Genomic DNA, 21,468 nt, shown 5'->3' on the forward strand with positions numbered 1-21,468 from the left:
ATCTTTTTTATATGAGTTCATCTATAATTCAGCTTAATTCCTTGCATTCATTTCCTCTCCATCAATTTATCAAGTTTCGTAGTTACTCATGATGTAATTGCCATTTTATATAGAGAGAGATGTCTTACCCCGTTTCTACTGCTGTGGACTTGCTGGTGGAAACTTCTGTAGGCTTTACGAGCTACGTCGTCCACGGGCTCACTGCTTTGGATATAGGCGACCATGGTGGGGTATGTATATGTCACCAAACTGAAAAAATGCAAATCATAAATTTTACTGTTGTAGCATTTCCATTATTATAGTAATCCGCTTTTACACGGCACATAATACATCGGAACGACGTCTCCAACATGTCCAAGGAAATCACATAAATATCATTTTCTGGTCATCGGATTCTTACTTGCCGTTTGCCCGCAAAAAGGCACTACGGAGTTTTCGCAAACCTCTGCAATGCGAGATTAGGTTACACGATAGTTAACGATTAATCATAGACTCGATTTTCAAAATTGATTGCACATTATAGTCAATAGATTCAAACGTAGAAAACTGTTCTAAAATCATTGCTAAGCTTCGTGGTACAGGCCCTATAGATCTGCTTTTCGTGTGCAAAATTCGCTCATGCGTTACCAGCATGCCATTCCAACATGTCCAAATTGTTGAAATCCCACTTTCATGCATGTACGCGACTAGTCATCAAAGCATATTATGCCTGCCTGAGCTCGCGGCGAGACTGTACCAAGGCTATCATGACTCCAGCTAGCTGGGGACATTGATAAGAAAGTGGCTATTCAAACAAATCGAGTACATATTGAGTGAAGATAAACTTACTAAATTAAGGTTAAGAATAGATCAATGCAGTCCATCTAATCGATATTGCATTTAAAGTGGATTATTGGTGGATCACTGGCAATTGATTCCATGGGACAGATCATCTCTCCAGCCGAAACCATTTCCCATGCGTTGATATGTACACAGCATATGCAATAGGCCTGTACGTCTGAATATCATCCGAATTTGCACATACCAGCATGGCGGTTTTTCTTTTGCTTGCTTCTCCTACACGAACGATATGCCTCTAGCACACAATGTAATGGGCATTATGTTTACTTTCCCCAGAAATAGGAGATTTGATTCAAATTCCGGGGGGGGGGGGGCTTCCATCGGTGAGTAGATACCAGGCGCGAGCATGGGGTTCGAAAAACACTTTTAACAAGGGAAGCAAGTCTTTTCCAGATCATGAAAATGCATCTCTTAACAAGCATTTGGCTTGTGAAACACTACAAGTAGTGGAAATATATCCCTCTTCAGTATTTTAAACATCGTTTTTGACACCCTCATAATGTTACATAGGCCTATACGTAACGTATTTGCCCACTCTTTCCCATTTTACGCGTGGTCGCCTCTGGTATCCACTCATCAATGGAAGTTGGCCCCCGGACGGCCTCTGGAGCTCTGGGAGGAACCAAATGTGGCTCTGGAAAGTCGCCCTAATTTGCATTGCAGGACAGAGTTGTACGACCATGACGGGCCCAAAAGTCTCTTCCAAAATCAACTCCCGTCTTAAATAAGCGTTCGCGTTCTCCAACGAAAGGTCTGGAATATATCCACTCTTTGAGGGGTATTAAAAAATAAACAATGAAAACAACAAATACAGTAATTATAAATAGATAAAAAATGATATGCAAAAATATTAGTAAAGACCTTTAAGATATTGTAAAACTAAAGAAAATGACGCTGTAATCAAATACAAAATTTCTGTTTTTCATTTATGATCATTTGGGCAGTAAGCGAAAACATTTTTTCTTCAATTATTGCTTTATAATCATGATAGAAGTAAGGCTGATAAAAGATGGACACATCTTGTAGAAATGCACAGTTTTTCTGATAAATTTACTATTAACTAATCAATTTAAATGTTTTCCGTAGGTTTAAACTGACTTTCCGAATTTCATATGACAAGGTTTTACGAAACGGTCTTCGGTGATATCCCTGTAGAATCAGACGGGATTAGTTTTGTGAGATTAATTTGATAGACTTGAAAAAAGAATGATAACCCAAGGGACAGGCATCCAAGTGGTTTCGATCTTTTGTTTCATTAGCATAATTTTCTGATTGAAATCTTTGTTATTTATAGTAAGTTTTGAAATGGACTAAGTTTCCAATTCTTTTCGATTTCTTGGTAATTTTATAGGATGGTTTTGGGGTGATCCGCATATCAATACTCTGGATGGGAGGAAATACACCTTCAACGGCCTTGGTGAATACATTACGTTGTCTTACAGTCACGGTGATCCATTCGTTTTACAATCAAGAACTGGCAAGGCTTTTAATAACAGTGAACCCGTTGAACACGGAACGGTCTTCATAGGGTTCGCTGCTACACAAGATATCACGAAGGTACGTGCGATTCAGAATTCATTTCATACAGTTTATTCATTACAAGAACAATTGTGAGAAGTCAAGGATCGTCTTGATGTCATCCAATTTGGTTTGACCTTTCAGAGACTAGATAGACCTTTAACTGTACTTGGATAGTGAAGCAAAAATGTTTTGAGGGGATAATTGTTTTGATACTTGTTTTGGTAACATAGTTATTACGGTATAAAGGTATTGAGTAGTTATTTAGTATGTTATCATTCAGTGGGTCTATATTTCTAGATTAAAGAGAAATTCCAGTAGTTGCAGTTAACACTGATTTCATGAGAAAGTCTGTAAAACAAGGCTTAATTGCCAGTATATCATCGAGGATCTAGATCTGGTACAGTTACATTAACTGGACTTTGTGAAATCTTGAAATCTACGCTGAAAAATGTTCACACCGAAAATCCCCAACACAGATAAGCGCACGTGGGACAATGTATAATTATTGCTTAGGGCGTCGGGCCCGACGCCCTACACGAATCCCGTGCTTATTTGCTGATTTCTCAGCAATTACACAATTTCTTCCAGAAACCTTTGGCACATGCGTTTTATTTATACAAACAGACACTTTAGTGGTCATTTCATTGGATTCTGTACGAACTCATTTTGATATCGTTACCAAAACTAGCATTTACCTTTAAACTAGCATTATGGGTCAGGAAACTTGCCAGGTTTGAGTAGTTGAGGACTCGAGATGGCGCTATTGGTTCGTATCTGCTTTAAGGTTTGGAACGCGGAAATAATCCACCATGCTACATAAAGATAAATCAATAAACAAACACAAATAATAGCATGTACAACTGGATTCACATTTTACAAGTTTTTAATATCAATTTACTGTTTTTCTGTTATTTTGATCTTCTTACTCTTTTCAAGAAATCTCAAATTAGTAACTACTACTCTCTTGAAATCTGAGAGCAAAGAAGAATTACTATTTTTTAAAAGTGAAATGAGTCAGCATAAAAGCCCAATGAATCGGATATTGTGCGAAAACCAAACTTATTTTCAGAAAGGCCATGTTTCCATTTCCAACACCGTGGCCAATCAATATTTTTTTCTGATTAATTTGAATATACACATTAATCTGGTTATTAATGAAATAGATTAGTTCCTGCCATTATGAAATCACATGTGGACAATGCATCAATACATGATGCATACTTTCGATTCGTTTTCAATTTGTCACATTCTTCTGCAAGTGACATCCTATCTTGCCAAACATATAACACCATAGGGTGTAAATTATTTCTGAATCTACAAAATATGTGAAGATATGTTTTTTTTATTTTGTAATGTCAGTTGAGTCACCGGTTTTAATTCAAATCATTTATCTTTTTGCATTGGCTTATCACGGTGATTTTCAGGCTGAGCAGTGTTTAATTTATCAAACCAATATTTTGCAAAGCAGTTTTAATTTAAGCACATTGAGATAAGATACAAAGAGAATTCATCGACAGTTCGTCTGTATTACTTTCAGTGTTTCCATAATCCTTTGTCACATAAATGGCTTCCTTTTACTATACCCTTATCGTACCATTTTCTAAAAGACAATAACTAGTTTACATGTGTAATATTTGAATTTTCCTACATTATTTCATTTTCAAATTGAGTTACTTCAAATATATTAAGATAGTAAAGTTCAGCCCATGAAGTGAGTAAGTCTGTATAAAATGTGGGTACTGAATATTTCTTTACATATTTCAATTTTGTCTACTGGAGAACAGTAAAATTGAATGGATAATAGTATACCGCCTAATTTATGTAATCAAGACTCACAAATATATTTCTATGGTGGTTCATCACCTCTTACAATTATTGGTAACCAGGAAAGTGTGTGTGATATAAATCTAAGATTTATGTCAATCATGCCAAAGCTCCCAAATTGGGATGGATTAATGATGTAAGCTCTTGTCGCTTTTCTCTTTTATAATTCCCATAAATGAATTATTTATTTTATTAAGTTCTTTGGTATAACTTTAAGGGAAGATGTAGCATGTGCCTAAATATATCTATTGTGATATAAGTAACATTGTGATAATAACTATTCTCCCGTAATATGGTAGGTCAGATTTCTCAACTTCCAAATATTTATAATATGCTTGATTTTATCTATCTTGACAGGCCTAATAAGTACATTAAAGTCATTTGTGTTCTTGCATTATACAACCCCAAGATATGTAATTGGCTCATCAGATCATTCCCAGTTGCATATGCCATTTGTTTCATTATAATTTATGTTAAGTGGCATAACTTTAGTATTGTCTAATGTACGTTTTAAGCTTAACTGTATACGTACGTTTGATTTTTACGTTTTAATCGTAAAATGCAACTTTACATTCCTTTTTTATTTCACTGTACGCTGATTTCTGTGCTATTTTATTATTTAACATTGATCAGGTTGAATTCCAGCTGAACGACAACAGGACAGAAATGAGTATTCTTGTTAATGGTTCCTCCATTAATATGACAGATTTCCTAAATGGTAAGCATAGAATATTAAAGATTGATGGTGATGATGACGACGACGATGATGATGATAACGATTATGATTATAATGATGATAAAGATAACGATGATCGTTACGATGACATCTGACGATCTAGTTAATGCCTTGGTTCCTCCATTAATATGACAGACTTCATAAAGTAAACTAAAAAAAAGTTTGGAAATCTGACTTTGATCGAAAATCTCTCCCGGGTTTTAAAAAATATCAATATGTAAGTAGTATCACCGAATAGATCATATAAATTTCTTAAGAATTATACCCTACATATGATTATGGTTCACATGAAGGTGCAGTGCCTTGAAATGTGGGCCAAGGTCAAAACTCAAAAGTTGCAAAATGACACAATATTGAAAGTCATTCTTCTTTTTTCGGTCGTGATGAGTGATTTTCTCAGCGGTTTCTTTAGACATTGATCGAAAAATCCTCCTATTTTTTTTAGTAAACATCAATGTGTAATTGATAATAATGAATAGATCATTTAATTATCTTTAAAATGATGCCCTATATGATTTGATTATGGTTTACATGAAGGTGCAGTGCCTTGAAATGTGGGGCAAGGTCAAAATTTAAAAGTTGCAAAATGACACAATATTGAATGTCACTGTTCCGTGGTGATGAGGGAATTTCTCAGCGACGTCTTTAATTGGTTTCATGCACCTTAACATCAACATTAAAATGGACTCAAACACACCTCTGCACAAGCAAACACATAACAAACAAACCATGACTCAAACCATTATATTCCACAGAACCATCAGTACATAAACCACAACAAAACATTAAAAAAAAATGATGAAGCAGGGGCTTGATTTGATTTGATTTTCATTTCTATTAACACACACACACACACAGAAGAATCGTGTTCTGTATTGACCCTTTATCAGTGATCATGACTATTTCTGCTCTTTTTGCAGCTTTTCAATTCAGACCTCATCCAACACTTTTGAACCCTGCTCTTTTCGTGATGGCATAATCATAACAAGCATGGTATCATTTCAAAGAAAATTAAATGATGTTTTGAATAATATGAACTATGCATTGTTTAAAATTGGAAGTTAGGAGAAATTGATGGAAAAAACCCAGATTTCCAAACTTTTTTGAGGGGTTTATTTATTGAAGTTTGACAAAGATGACGGTGACGGTGGTGGGGTGGTGGTGTCGATGATACTACTTAATGATAATGACGATTTTAAAGTGTTGGTGTTGTCTTACTTTAATGTGTAGTTAATGGTGCCTCCATAATGTGCCAGATCCCCTAAACGTTAAAATAAAGTATGAATAACGATTTTGATAGAAGTTCTGAAAACATCTCATAGAAAGGCTAAAACTATACCAATAATATAACGGTGATGATGAGGAGGATGGTGGTAGTGGTGGTGATGATGAGGAGGATGGTGGTAGTGGTGGTGATGATGAGGAGGATGGTGGTAGTGGTGGTGATGATGAGGAGGATGGTGGTAGTGGTGGTGATAATGATAATGGTGATGAAACTGATGATGATGATGGTGATCATGACGATGATGATTGCCTTGGTATTGATGGTGATATTTTAAGCTCTAAAGTGATCGTGTTGATGGTGGCTAGGAAGTTGCTAAGAACTGTAGTCAATATGACTACAGATGATAAAAGCAATAACTTAATTAATATAACTTTAAAATATGCCCCAAATGAAATTGAAAAAAAAATCAAAATACTTAAATGAATCCAAATGATAATTTCTAGGCCTACCCAACAGCTAATGCCAAATGATGAATCTTATAATCTGTCTATGTTCATACCTAGATGGATATGACTCGCAGGATCCGACTTTCATCTTATCCTTGGATAATGAGACCGAATCCGAGGATGAGATCAAGGTCACAGCTCTCTTTCAACCTGAAGGCTATTCGAGTACGTCCTTTACAGTGACCTTTAAGAATGGGATCTTGGATATAACCGTCATGGTCCCGCCTGAGTATTCTGAGAACGCAACAGGGAGGGGTCTGCTTGGTAAGCCATCTACTCTGACCCACTCGTCAGCGATAGTTTCAACCCTAAGTCATGTAATTCATATAACGATGTAAGATGTAAAAAAAACACAAACATAATTAACACAAACAAATATTGAACATTTATTTTTCCAATTTTACCCAACGTTATTTCTATTTGATCAGTTTCTAATTCTAATTATCTTCATTGTTAAAAATGGGGGAAGAATCATAACAGTAAGCACAGTTTACCTGTTTTAAACGAACATGGTGTTCCACAGAAGTCGAAGAATGTGAAATGTAGAGTTATTTTTTTATGACAAGTATCTGCATGTGGTTTATTCATCGTCTGGCAGCGTTACAGGAAGTCTTATTCCCTTAAGTAGTGTTTTTCGAGCCGAATCCTCAGTCGTGCCGGTAGAACATAAAATTCGGCAAATTCTGTTTGCGATTATGTATTTCTAGATCTTGCCAGTGCATGATGTCAAAGAGATCGGGTCAAAACTACAAATTTTGTCGGATGGATCTGAATTAGAAGCGATGCTTTTGCTACAAAAAAAAGTTTGGCCATGATGAGTCAATTGCAATTTATGTAGAATACCGTTCATGACACATCTGGGCTAATGGCCAAAATGGGTATTGTCATTGGCGGCGGAACCCGAAAAAAAATTAGGGGGGGGGGCACCTGAGTTTAGGGCAAGGGGACCAGGAAACAAAATTGACAAGCATGAAAATAAAATATGGTTATTAACCATTTTTTTTTGGGGGGGTGTTGCACCCACAAATGTAATAACGCCCACAAATGTAATAACACTTTACCCACAAATGTAATAACGCCCACAAATGTAATAACACTTTACCCACAAATGTAATAATTTTTGATCGCCCACAAATGTAATAATGACTTTACCCACAAATGTAATAAATTTTAAGGGATTTTTGGCGAATCCGTTCTAAACTAAAATCCTATAGTAATCATAAAACACAAAAGTGCAAAGTCTTTTTTTCAGACCGGGTTAATAAAACATCAAAGTACAAGTCCAAAGTCTTCTTTCCAGACCCGGTTGTTTAAAAAATTATAATATAAATCCAAAGTCTTTTTTCCAGACCCGGTTGTTTAAAAAATTGTGATATAAATCCAAAGCCTTTTTTCCAGACCCGGTTGTTTCAAAAATTATAATATAAATCCCAAGTCTTTTTTCCAGACCCGGTTGTTTAAAAAAATATAATAAAAGTCCAAAGTCTTTTTTTCCAGACCCGGTTGTTTAAAAAAATTGTGATATAAATCCAAAGTCTTTTTTCCAGACCCGGTTGTTTCAAAAATTATAATATAAATCCAAAGTCTTTTTTCCAGACCCGGTTGTTTCAAAAATTATAATATAAACCCAAAGTCTTTTTTCCAGACCCGGTTGTTTCAAGAATTTTAATAAGTGCAAAGTCTTTTTCCTGACCCAGTTATTTCAAAATTTATAATATAAGTCCAAACTAAGATACGATAATGATATTCCTGTGGAAAAAAATGGGAATCGAGCTTAGTCTTTTCTCCAGACCCAGATAATTAAAACTGGTGGAATAAATGTCTTTGTTGTTGTTTTAACTTATACGGTGTATATTGTGAATATATGCACTAAGAGTAAATTGAGAATCAAGCGTAGTCTTTTCTCCAGACCCGGTTACCTGTTATTTAAACATTATGAATAACAGTTTAAAAACAGTATAAAGACCCCATAATCTTATTAATGCTGGATATATAGCGTAGTCTTTCAGCCCATTTTTTCTTAAAAACGCTAATAGTAAAGAATTTAAAAAAATCCAAGTTTAAGACCAAACAAACCTTCAACCTAAGAACCTGTTTTAAAAGATGTTTAGAGTGTTGTCTTTATTCCAGACCTAAAACAGTTACGAAAAAAAAATCTTCTAACATAAGACCTTATATTCTTATTCTCGTGGAATAACACGAGGTTTAAAACGTACTCTTTCCTCCAGACCCGGCTATTAAAAAAAAGTAACTGAAAAACTTCGAATCTAAGACCAAATTTCCGAAGTTTCACCCAGTAAAATTATGTCTTTTTTAAAAATAATACTACTACCCCTACAAAACATTGTAATAACGCGTGGGTAAAGCAGACATCCTTTCTCCAGACTTGGTTACTATTTGAAAAATAAAATAGTTTTTACAAATATTCTAAAACGAATATCCAATAATCTAATTACTGTGGAACAACATGAAGACCGATTATCGAAGATCGACTTTCCTCCAGACACAATTATTTCAGGAATAAAAAATCAATAAAACTCAACCCCCAACAACGAATCTAAGAACCAACAATCCTCCAAATTAAGACCATGCATGTAGAAAAGCACACGTTTAGAGCGTTGTCTTTATTCCAGACCCGGTGATTTAAAAATGATTTAAGCAATCCTAAAAACAAAAGACTCAAATTCTTATTCTTGTGGAATAATACGAGTATTATGCTTAGTCTTTCGTCTGGACCCGGTTATTTAAAAGATAAAGAAATATTGAAAAAAAATTGAGAGCTGAGACCAATCTTCAAAATTAAACCCACTTAAAATGCTTGGGCTTAGAGTGTTGTCTTTACCCCTCACCGACGTATATTATAACTTTTGAAACGACCGGGTCTGAAAAAAAAGACTTTGGACTTGCATTATAATTTTTGAATTAACCGGGTCTGGAAAAAAGACTTTGGACGTATATTATAATTTTGAAACAACCGGATCCGGTAAAAAGACTTTGGACGTATATTATAATTTTGAAAAACCGGGTCTGGAAAAAGACTTGGACTTGTACTGTAATATTTCATTAACCGGGTCTGGAAAAAAGACTTTGAACTTTTGTGCTATATGAACGTATTACTATAGGATATTAGTTTAGAACGAATTCGCCAAAAATCACTTCAAATTTATTACATTTGTAGGTAAAGTCATTAACATTTGTGGGTAAAGTGCATTATTACATTTGTGGGTAAAGTGTTATTACATTTGTGGGCGTTATTACATTTGTGGGCGTTATTACATTTGTGGGTAAAGTGTTATTACATTTGTGGGCGTTATTACATTTGTGGGCGATTATTACATTTGTGGGTGTAACAGGGGGTACCACCAAAACTTTTGGACAAGCAAAAAAAAAGGAAAAAAAGGTAACCAACAAAAAATTGAGGGGGGAACGCCCTCCCCCCGCTTCCACCCCTATGGTTATTGTTGGATGCACTGGGATGAGCTACTCTTCAAGGTCTGGTCCCACTGGCCGATGGACACAAAACGCATTCAAACGGATACAGCGGACAAGTAAATTTCGGAATGGTTACATCCGTCTTCATCAGCTACAAACAATGGCGCAAAATGGTCGAATGATGAAATCACAGTGAACGAATGCTATATTTATATAGGGCGTGTGACACACCTATGCAAAGAATGGTTACATCCGTTTTTATCCGCTACAGACAATAGTGCAAAATGGTCGAACAATGAAATCACAGCGAACGAATGCTAGATGTATATAGGGCGTGTGACACACCTATGCAAAGAATGGTTACATCCGGTTTCATCCGCTACAGACAATGACGCAAAATGGTCGAACAATGAAATCACAGCGAACGAATGCTAGATGTATATAGGGCGTGTGACACACCTATGCAAAGGATGGTTACATCCGGTTTCATCCGCTACAGACAATGGCGCAAAATGGTCGAACAATGAAATCACAGTGAACGAATGCTAGATGGATATAGGGCGTGTGACACACCTATGCAAAGAATTCACGACGGATACATACCGTTTTCAATTGGATGGCAAGATTCTCTTCCGTTTTACATCCTCTCTGCATCCGTAAGTACAATGGGACCAAGCCGTTACTCCTTTTCATTTGAAAGATGGGAGGTCGAAAGATTCGTCTCGGGGACAGGGACATCCAGGAAGCATGACAATGATGCACGTTCGAACGACTCCATGGCCTTGCAGTATGGGGATCGACATAATCATTTTTGTTTCCAAACGAAAGACTGCGGCAATGGCTTTCTGCATCGTCAACGGTATATCCACACAGAAATTTTCTGCTTCTGATGTTTTATGAATCTAAATTGCCCTATGGATCTTACGGGGTTTCCTTGTCACTTGATTAGGGTTTTGGGGTCTGGACAACTCTTTTGTGACCAATTTTTCATGCGAGGAGATGAATAACATGTATTTGTTATTCATCTTCCTGAAGTCCTGAATAACATGTTTTATCTGATAGTCGGCTCTATCAGGCCATTCTCGATGGAAGGCCAGTTCATGGTGTAACAGAGACAACAGTCCCTTAATCCGGTGTAATCGCATCATTCATATATTCATAGAAGGAATTTAGAGAAGGCTCTGGTTAGAAAAAAAGGAAAGTCAATGCAATTAGCATAAAAAAGACCGCGAGAATTTGATTAACTGCCATGGCCAAGCGAAGGCAACGGTCGTTTGCAAATCTTGTTTTAATGAATGATGAAGCGGATTTTTCTCCAAACGTTTGGTCGAGCGCAAACAAATTTGGAGCTGATATATTTGTTTCTTTTTACCCAACTTAATGTACATTTTCTTAGGTAATGTCAATGGAGATAAAACAGATGATTTTCTTTTACGGAATGGAACGTTACTTACCGATCAACCCGGGAGAAATCTAACAGAAGAAGAAATATACCAATTTGGACAATCATGTAAGTTGTCATGCTTTATTGGCACACGTATTCTTGCAGATGATGTTGATGAAGATGATGATAACCATCATATGATGGTTATAATAATGATAAGCAAGATGGCAATCATTTTAATATTGATAATGGTAAGTATGATATGTTGGTATCTATAATGGTAGTGGGAATATTGGTGATGATGATGATAACGATGTTGAAGACGATAATAAAAATGACATTGCCAATGGTTATTATCTTGACGATGACGATGATCATGACGATGACGATGATCATAATGATCATGTCGAGACGATTAATTCCGTGGTTAATGATAAAAATGATAATGCTGACGACAATGATGACGACGACGAAGACGATGATTTTGATGACGATAAATGGTAAGCTCGACCTGATAGTCATCTATCACGAATCAAAACAGCCATTAAACATGTTAAACCTCCTTACCTAACTGAACAGAATTCTTTCTCTACTCCTAAAGGGATGATAACGAAGAACGAGTCGCTGTTTGAATACGGTGATAGGGACTGGAGTTACTACAACCCAAGTAACTACACACCAATATTCTTAGACGCCCTGCTCGCCCTCGACCCAAACAGGACCAGAGACGCCCGGGAGACTTGCGGGGATAACGAAGCGTGCCTCTTCGACTTCCTCGCCGTCAACCCCGAATTGGGAAAACAGACGATGGACACCGGGAACCAACTCGACAACGAACTCGTAAACCTTGGTGAGATTCGTCATCGCTATCATTAATCCCATATAATCATGATAATGAGTATTATCATACATTCCTGTTTTTATTTTACACATGATTTCGTTATATTGACATTTTCACATTGGACTGACACTATAAGAGCACAAATACATTAAGGTGGCAGCTGAAAATGGGCAACCAGCCATAATTTTACTTAATTACGTCATGCATATTTTCAATATATAATTTTATATGAATTTTCATTTTCTGGAATATAAACAGCAGCTAACACCGACAGTCTTTAAATATAGTAAGCCTTGAAATTATGATTACATGACATGATTTTTCTTTAAAGGAATTGAAATAGTTTTCGAGTACCATTTGTGATTAATATGAAATTATTTTTTTTTCTTTTTTTTGTAACTTTATAGATAATTTCCCTCCGAACATAACAAGCGTCACGGAACTTACAGAAACAGATGCACTACAGGAGGATGACGTTCTCTTCGTGCAAGTGGGCGTGAACGTTACCTTAGAGATTACTGCACATGATCCTAACGATGATGATGACGTATACTTTACTTTCAACGATACAACTCCAGATGGCGCCAATATCAGCGCAGGTGAGATATTTACGCGTGCGAGTGCGTGTGTGAGTTTATTGTTTCTTACACTCCTTCTATCGCCTGAAAAATGATTAGTTTTTATTGACATTTCCAAAGATATATTGTAGTCGCATGAGTGAAATGAAGTTTGAATGATTACGCGTGCTCTATCATTGCTCTCTCTTTCCCTTCTGTCTTTCCCTATTTTTTTTAATCCAATTCCTGTCGTTATCTTTCGACCTTCTCTCTCAATTTCTCTCCCTTTTGTCTTCCTTTTTTGTATCTGTCATCTCCCTCTTGCCGTAATATCTCACGTTTTCCATTTCCGCAGTTTCTCCCACATTGTCTCTTTTGTCTGTTCGTCCCTCTCTGACTCTGCTCGTCTCCCTGCTGTTTCCTCTTATCTTAACACTTTTTCTCACATTCTTTCCCATTATATCTCACTTTTCTCCCCACCTAACACCTCTCGCGTAGATGGTATTTTCACCTGGACACCCACTAATCTGAACATCTCCTCCATTGAGATCATCGCGATGGACAACCGAGGCGCAGAGACTTCCCTCTCCTACAAAGTCCTCATCTGTCAATGCGAGAACGATGGCGAGTGTGATTTCGAGAGCCAAGCCGAGGGACAGGACCTCAATGCTAATGGCTTTGCTGTAAGTACATGTATATTCATTGACGAGCTTTGCTGGGGGAGGGGGAAAATCGTTAACAGAACACAAAAAGTAGGCCCAGTCACATCTTTCGAATCGTAGTGTTGAAAAAAGCCTTAAATAACGCGTTCGTGCGACATGAGGTATTGCCGGTTGTAACAGAGCCTCTGTTAGCGCATTTTCTGATGTATAGTGCTTTAAACGTCCACTTAAGTTTGTTCTGTCGAAAATGAAATAACACATATCCAGTTGAATTGAATAGAATTTTAGCCGTCCGCACTGATCTACTAACGCTTGATAACTGACATTGGTACTGACGATTTTTAAGTACATTCCAGATGACGAGATAATGAAAAGACGAGTTAAGAGACGAAAAGACGAGTTGTTGGAACTCTGAAAGCAGACTAATTTGGGACAAGATGACGGAACTCGGAAAGCCCCCTTTGCAAGGTTCAAAAACTCTTCATATATATTTGTCCATGTCCAAAAACAAGCTGTCTTTCCAAGCTCGTTGTCTTATCTTGTCCTAAACAGGTCAACCAGCCGAGTTTCAAATAATCATCATTTTGTCTTTTAATCTACAACAAGCCGAGTCGCCCATTTTCAACAACTCGTCATCCTGTCTGTTGTCCCCAATAAGTTTTCTCATTCCAACTCACAATCTCATATGTATTTCATCTGCAGGTATGATATTCTTGAACAATTGTTAATTATTCATCAAACACACATAGTTTGGGACCTTTTCAGCATTTTTCATGAACTAAGTTCACTCAAAGCATTCACATTTAAAAGAGCATAGAAATCAACGATTGTTTTTTCTACATGATTGTAATGATATTACAGGTGGTCACGTGCAACTGCACTGGTGGGTGGTCAGGTGACCACTGTGACGTAGACTACGATGCATGTGAGGGTAGCGGGCCTTGTTATGAGGGGGTTCTCTGCTACGATGAGCCCCCGTCCTCAGAGGAAGAATACAGATGCGGGCCCTGCCCTCCTCAATTGACAGGCAACGGGAGTAATTGCTTCGGTGAGTTATAAGAGAACCCAACCAATAAGGAAAAAGTTGTTTTTAGAGGAAAAGGGAAACAAAATAGAGAGACAGATGGGTAAGGTTTGAAAATGTCGCATTATCATTAAGAGTTATTGATTTTCAAAAAGTTGTAACACAGTGAAGTCATTACTTCTACGTGGACTTTAAAATGGCTACATTGGTGGTATCATTTTGAGGTAGCGAATGGACAACTCTTTCTCTTTTCTCCAATGCACAAAGTGGTTAGAATGTTTTTTTTAAAGCTTTACTTCAAATTATGTTTTTCTTGCACGAGGACATGAAAAATTAGCTATTTGCGTTTTCAATATTTTGATTACTTTTCCATGGGAATTGGTACTCGTGAGAGAATCAACAAATGCATGATAAATAAGTACACAGCCTGTATCGGAAAGTTCTCTTGAAGTGATGAACATTAATATTGCAGTCTTTTTTGTTTAATAAAGAGTGAGCTATCGTCATGCGTAGAATATGTGATGTATAATTGATTTCCTTTGTCCCAAAAATGATTTACAATTGCATACAATAACAATATTTCCTCATATCTCCCATCTTCATTCGTTAAGACTTCAACGAATGTGCTGAAGATAACACCAACGACTGTGACCAGATTTGTGAAAATGAATTGGGTTCATACACATGCTCTTGTGAATCGGGCTATAGGCTTGGCCTTGATCAACATTCATGTACTAGTAAGTTAATGTGAGGGAATCTGTATGGATAAACCAAGTGTGAATGGGGTAGGATAGGGTGTGTGTGCGTTTGTTTTGGTACGTAGGAATTTCGTAGGTGTGTGTGGGTAAGTTGATCGGCGGGTTGGTTTGTGTTGGTGAGGGTGAGTGCGAGCACACAAATTTGAGAGAGTGGGTGTAGTGTATGGCAGTGGAATGAACATGCCCATTTGCGGTTTTGTGTTGTTTCTAATTGTATGCCATTGAAATCTACTAACCAAGCTTTAACTTAGTTAGGTTCAATGTATGTTTTAATCTTTCAATCTATGTTTTAATCTGTTAAGCTTTAAATTAGGTTCAATCTATATTTTAATATTTTTTTATGGTTATAATATACATATTTGACATTTTATTTTTAAATCTACAATTCTAACCACATTTCCCGCTTTTTTCATGCATAGCGACCTGTAGTTATGCGTCTATTAAGACTGTATTATTATTATTATTGTTATTAATATTATTATTATTATTGTTATTAATATTATTATTATTATTGTTATTAATATTATAATTATGTATATTATTATCATCATCATAAATTGTTAATAACAATGATGAAAATGGTAGTTACTATTGTAATAGTAACAATAATGATATTAACTATTAGTAATGAGAATTCAAGAAAAAAAATGAAATTATATATAAATGTTTACAATTACGATTTCGGTTGGCAATAATATCCACAACATGACAGTTTAATTCCCTTCTCTTCATAACATTATTTTACCTAGATTCATTTTTTCTAATTGCTTTAATTCTATAGAGATAGACTGTACTGATGAACTAAAGCATTCCACAGGATCTGAAAACTGTACTTGCGAGCCAGGCTTTGAACTCATAAATGGATCCTGTATAGGTAAAATATTAGATCAGGCGGCAGTCACAGCGACTAATCCTACTACGCGGCTCCGATCAAAAGAATTACATTAGGCCTAAATCTTAATGAGAAAATACACTGCCCTCTACGTTTATCGGTAAAACGTTAGATCACGTGGCAGTTACAGTGATTAATCTTACTACCGTCCGATCAAATTAATTAATTCCAATGAAACACATTGATCGACTTGGTTTCAATGTTGTTGTGTTGACTGGCATCACTGTAGGCTTATATCTTCATGAGGAGCTGTTCATTTTCGCAGTTGATAATAATCAAAAATTGTTCTGATATCAAAACTCGAAACAGTAATAACTAAATATGTTTTGAGGTAATTCCTTATTGCAATATTATAGAGCAATTATTCGATTTTGAAAATTGTAATTGAAATTGAAATTTGAATTGAAATCCTCTTTCATCCGTTTATTCTATTTTCAGATTTTGATGAATGTCTGGCTGGTGTAGACCAGTGTCCACCTGATATAGCTTTATGCAAAAACCTATTAGGAGATTATAATTGTACTTGCTATTCTGGATACGAAAACATGTCGCCAAAAGAGTGTCAAGGTAAAAATATCAACTAGTAGCTATATTCAGTTTATTGTTTTATAATTTCTTTAATTTTATTACTAATTTTATTCATCTACGGATTTATCTATTACTTTATTCTATTATTCATCTTTTCATTTATGTATCTATTTATTTGTTACTCTACTTTTTTATCTGTTTATTCATGTAGTTATTTATCGATTTGCTTTTTCATTCATGTATTTATTTAATTTCATTATTTATTAGCAAGATGGCAAATTCATTCTATTCTTTTCTGTATTTGGAAACAGACAACTTTAGTTTGTAAGTTTTATGAACAGTTGTTTCCGGTATACTCTCTTTTATTCAATTAGACATCAACGAATGTGAACTTGACTTGGATAATTGCAACAAAGCTGAATTCAACTGTGTGAACACACTGGGTAACTTCTCATGCGTATGCAAGGAAAATACAACAGAAGTCGATGGAGTTTGCGAAGGTAGGAAAAAATGCATTCTTGTTCGTATTTTCTTATATTTTACATTTGTCACATTATATTCGTGTTTAAATAATAATAAAAATATAATAATGATTAATTTAGACGTAATAAACAGGAAATGAGTACTTTCTATACCTTTTCTTTACCCAGGCAGCATCTCCAACCCTCTCCCAAGTCGTATTGTCTTTATCATGCAACATTGGGATTGTTCTTGTTTAACTTGTTTGTAACTCTGTATTCTTTATGTATTTGAAATGCCAAATAAAACAACAACAACAACGATGTTGATGACAATGATAATACTCATAATAATGATAGTAATGATACTAATAATTGTAATATTAATAATGATACTAAGGAATGAATCTGTAACATTCTTGTTGATTGTCATGATTGTATGAAATAGGTGCATTGACGCTGTCACTCAACGTTCGTTTTTCATTTATCAACGGGCTTGACGTTGTTACCTACCCAGAGACAATTGACTCCCAAGAAAATCAGGAGAAATTGGCACAAGATGTAAGTTTTTTTTCGAAAGGCGTTTTTACACAAGGATTTAGACCTGGTTAAAATTCATGTTGAGTGCGTACGTGCACGTGATACATAACGCGTAATCTCATTGGGCAATACCGCGTCCAATGATCGTAATCTGACCAATGTGGCGAAGCGTATTAATCGCAGCACGTGAATATGAGAATTCAAAGTCCAGATCGGACTTAAATGTTTGTGTAAACCTCTCCTAGGGTCCGTTGGAGAAGGAATCAAGCTTAAACGCAACAAAAAATAATAAAACGTAATATCCTAGTACGTGATTTTCATTAGTTGAAAATAAAATTTCAATTAGCTTTTTTAGTAGCGTTTAATTGAACAGGTTCCCTTACAGAAAGGGTTGCAATGAACTAAGAAAAAAATTAGCTGAAGTTTCAACCAATCAACGCCACGTATTTGGGATTTACGTCTGATTTTCTAAATTGTTTTTATACGGAACACATTGTCCAGTGGCACCAGCTCAGTTGACATTTCTCATTCATGAGAATCACCCAAAGTTATTATGTGTAAAACCCGTCTATTATATTTTTAGTAATACTCTTTAAAATGTATAATTTATTGTGTTAGTATTAGAATAGAGCGGTAACTGTGCAAAATAAATGTTTTTTTTTATTATTATGGTCATTATGATGCATTTATTCGAATATCAATATAGTCGAAATACGAAAGGAATAATGTTCATATTTTCTCCCATGTATTCATCGTTCTATATAAAGCATTATCTATTTGTCCGAAAATCATTTTTAGTAAAAAGCAATATAAGAATAATAATAAGCTTTCAAACTATTATCGTGTGCAAATGTAATCGTTTCTCGAAAAAAAAATTAAGTAAACTTAATATATGAAACTGATTTAAATAAGTAGTTCCGTTCATCAACATTTATCATGATGAGAGGTTGAAAGAAAGTTATTATTTGCAATTCGTTTTGTTCCTTTCTCGTGTGTGAAATGAATCCAAAGATTTCTGCAATTCTCGAAGATCAAATAATACATGTTTTATAATCGAAATTATTCTCTCTCTTTATTATTTTTAAGGTCTTGCGTTATCTCAACACGTCTTCAGAACTGAAAGACGACACGTTGCAGGCTATATCTGTGCAGAACTACAGCTTGACAGGAATTTATCTTCTGATTTCCTTCCGGTGTGACTTAAAACCCGACTCGTCACTGACCGAATCTAATCTGGAGAACATTTTCATGGAACTCCTTCCCAGCTCACGGCTTATTGAACCAGACCATGAAGTTACTCCCGAGGGTAGGCATTCCCAAAATATTTGTTACGAAGAACTCCCCAGCCCTAGTTTTCAATATTAATCTTAAGCATTAAAATTATTCAATAAATTGTGATTATGTTGTTTTGTATGTTGTCTAAATGAATAATTTTTTTTTATTGCTTGATTTGAAAGGAAATAAAGAGGGATGAGAGGAGCGAGACATAGATCCATTAAGCACAATCAATGTTGCATTATACCAGGCAATATATTTTATTATGGTAATGTTTTATTTTTCCTAAATCCTCTTGATTCGTCTTTTTCCAATCTCTTATTTCTTCCTCTTCTTCTCTCTCCACATCATCTTCATCTTCTCCGTCATCATCATCTTCATCTTCTCCTTCATCATCATCATCACCACCATCTCCATTATCATTATGTTAATCAACATTATCACCATCATCACTATCAACCCCAATCATCTCCATCATCATCATCATCAACATTAACTTCAACAACAACATCATCATCATCAACATCATCATCACAACCATTATCATCATCATCATCATCATCATCAACAACAATAATAACAACAACATCATCATTACCAACTTCACCTTCTCCTTCTTTTACAGATATCAATGAATGTGAGCTGTCTACGGATGTGTGTAGTAACGGTAACTGTACAAATACAGACGGTAGCTATTTTTGTACCTGTTCTGTAGGCTTCCAACTCGGAAACGGGGATGCTTCTTGCATAGGTGGGTAAACGAGTTACCAGATATGTATATTTATTCTACAAATAAAGTGGAAATATAGGTATCAAAATGATTTAAATTAAATTGTGCGTAAATGTGTAATACTCTTAACAACCTTAAATTAATATCACTCTCGGCATATTTGGTGGGCCTACTTGTTTTTCAAAAAGTTAGTTGATAATTGAGAAGTTGTACTGCTATACGGCATTCAGTAAAGTCTTTTCCAAATTATGGCTAAACGTGTTGTCTATCAAGTATGCATGTCAGAGATACAAACTAGATCAAGAAAAATTCAGTGTTTTAAAGGCTTAGATTCAGTATGTTGGTAAGAAATTCATTATACCAAAATACCATACGAAAACACATAACCGAAAATTAAGAGTTTAGAAATCGCACGAAACCACTAGGACACTTTCTCATTTTTTCAGTAATGATTACTTCTTGGCACCTATGGCACGTTATTTTTTGTAGCTCGTATCAATCCTGGTGTATGTGCCAACGGCACTATGTCGTTATCACTCTAGCTTTAGCGTGTGTGTGTGTATTTGAGTTTTGTCAGACGTGTATCAATCATATATGATTATTTAAGTCTGGGACCGACCTTTTACGTCACCTTCCGAAAGACGTGACCAGGGCTGGAACCTCTGTATCAATTTGTAACTTCCCCTACAGCTTGGATTATAGGCGCACGCCACAACGCCCAGACATCCAGCAGTCGCCCGAAGCCTCCTTATCACACTCTTCTTTTTTTAATTACTTTTTAGAAACTTCTCCTTTTTTTTCCTCCTGTTATCATTTCTATACTCCTATATGTTTTTTAACCACTTGGAATATCTAAGGAGGCGGTCCTCGGCCTTCCCCTACCCCCTCGGTACTGACCTGAACTTAATACTTCCAACTCTATAATAGCCAGTATTCATGATATGACGTCATTGAACATTTTAGGAGTAGTCAAACTTATAATCGCTTTTCAATACTTGATGGTAAAATTCTTCCCTTTGTATTTTTGTTTATTTTAGATATCAATGAGTGTCTCGGGAATCATACATGCAACCAAACGTGTATCAACTCACCTGGAAATTACTCGTGTTCTTGTAATCCTGGCTTTGAGCTCGATGATGATGGGTTTACATGCAGCGGTATGTTTCGTTTACATAACACGCTCCGTTACATGACCTTACCGTTGTCCTACTCTTTAAAGAGGTTGAATGTCATCACTCTCGGATCCTCCCACTTACTGCGATAAAGCATTATAGTTTGTCTCCTTCCTAAACTATTTGTACGTTTAAGTAAATTACTAATTAACTCCGTTCTTAGGACATTTGGAGACATTTTTACTGCAAATCGATTCATTAAAAATGTTTCTTATTCTTAAATTTTTCTTTCTTTCTTAGATACCAATGAATGTAATGCAACAGACGTGTGTAGTAACGGGAACTGTACAAATACATATGGAAGCTACTATTGCACTTGTGATGACGGTTTCACTGGAACTGGAAATGATTCTTGTATAGGTAAGGATTTTCCTTGTATGTATTTCTACTTGTAATATGAATACTTCTACTTCTATTACTTCCATTACTTAAATTATAATATCACTACTACTACTACTACTACTACTACTACTGCTACTATTACTACTACAACAACAACTACTACTACTACTACTCCTACTACTACTACTCCTACTACTACTACTACTCTTTCTACTACTCCT

The 21,468-nt window shown here is 35.7% G+C and overlaps 1 protein-coding gene across 1 annotated transcript in view; it reads left to right on the forward strand.

Moving 5' to 3' along the window:
- The window catches only part of LOC121421943, a 35,255-nt gene that overhangs the window by 1,098 nt on the left and 12,689 nt on the right, over positions 1–21,468 (forward strand). Inside the window, exons 2-19 of the mRNA XM_041616742.1 lie at positions 114–230; positions 2,192–2,397; positions 4,819–4,903; positions 6,710–6,916; positions 11,481–11,594; positions 12,070–12,318; positions 12,717–12,908; positions 13,365–13,549; positions 14,390–14,576; positions 15,164–15,289; positions 16,092–16,184; positions 16,641–16,769; positions 17,105–17,230; positions 17,637–17,749; positions 18,815–19,034; positions 19,629–19,754; positions 20,771–20,890; positions 21,146–21,265. Of these exons, the coding sequence (XP_041472676.1) occupies positions 114–230; positions 2,192–2,397; positions 4,819–4,903; positions 6,710–6,916; positions 11,481–11,594; positions 12,070–12,318; positions 12,717–12,908; positions 13,365–13,549; positions 14,390–14,576; positions 15,164–15,289; positions 16,092–16,184; positions 16,641–16,769; positions 17,105–17,230; positions 17,637–17,749; positions 18,815–19,034; positions 19,629–19,754; positions 20,771–20,890; positions 21,146–21,265 (2,715 nt within the window). The remainder of the gene's footprint in view (positions 1–113; positions 231–2,191; positions 2,398–4,818; positions 4,904–6,709; positions 6,917–11,480; positions 11,595–12,069; positions 12,319–12,716; positions 12,909–13,364; positions 13,550–14,389; positions 14,577–15,163; positions 15,290–16,091; positions 16,185–16,640; positions 16,770–17,104; positions 17,231–17,636; positions 17,750–18,814; positions 19,035–19,628; positions 19,755–20,770; positions 20,891–21,145; positions 21,266–21,468) is intronic.

Source organism: Lytechinus variegatus, chromosome 9, assembly GCF_018143015.1.
Source record: "Lytechinus variegatus isolate NC3 chromosome 9, Lvar_3.0, whole genome shotgun sequence".
Lineage (NCBI taxonomy): Eukaryota > Metazoa > Echinodermata > Echinoidea > Temnopleuroida > Toxopneustidae > Lytechinus > Lytechinus variegatus.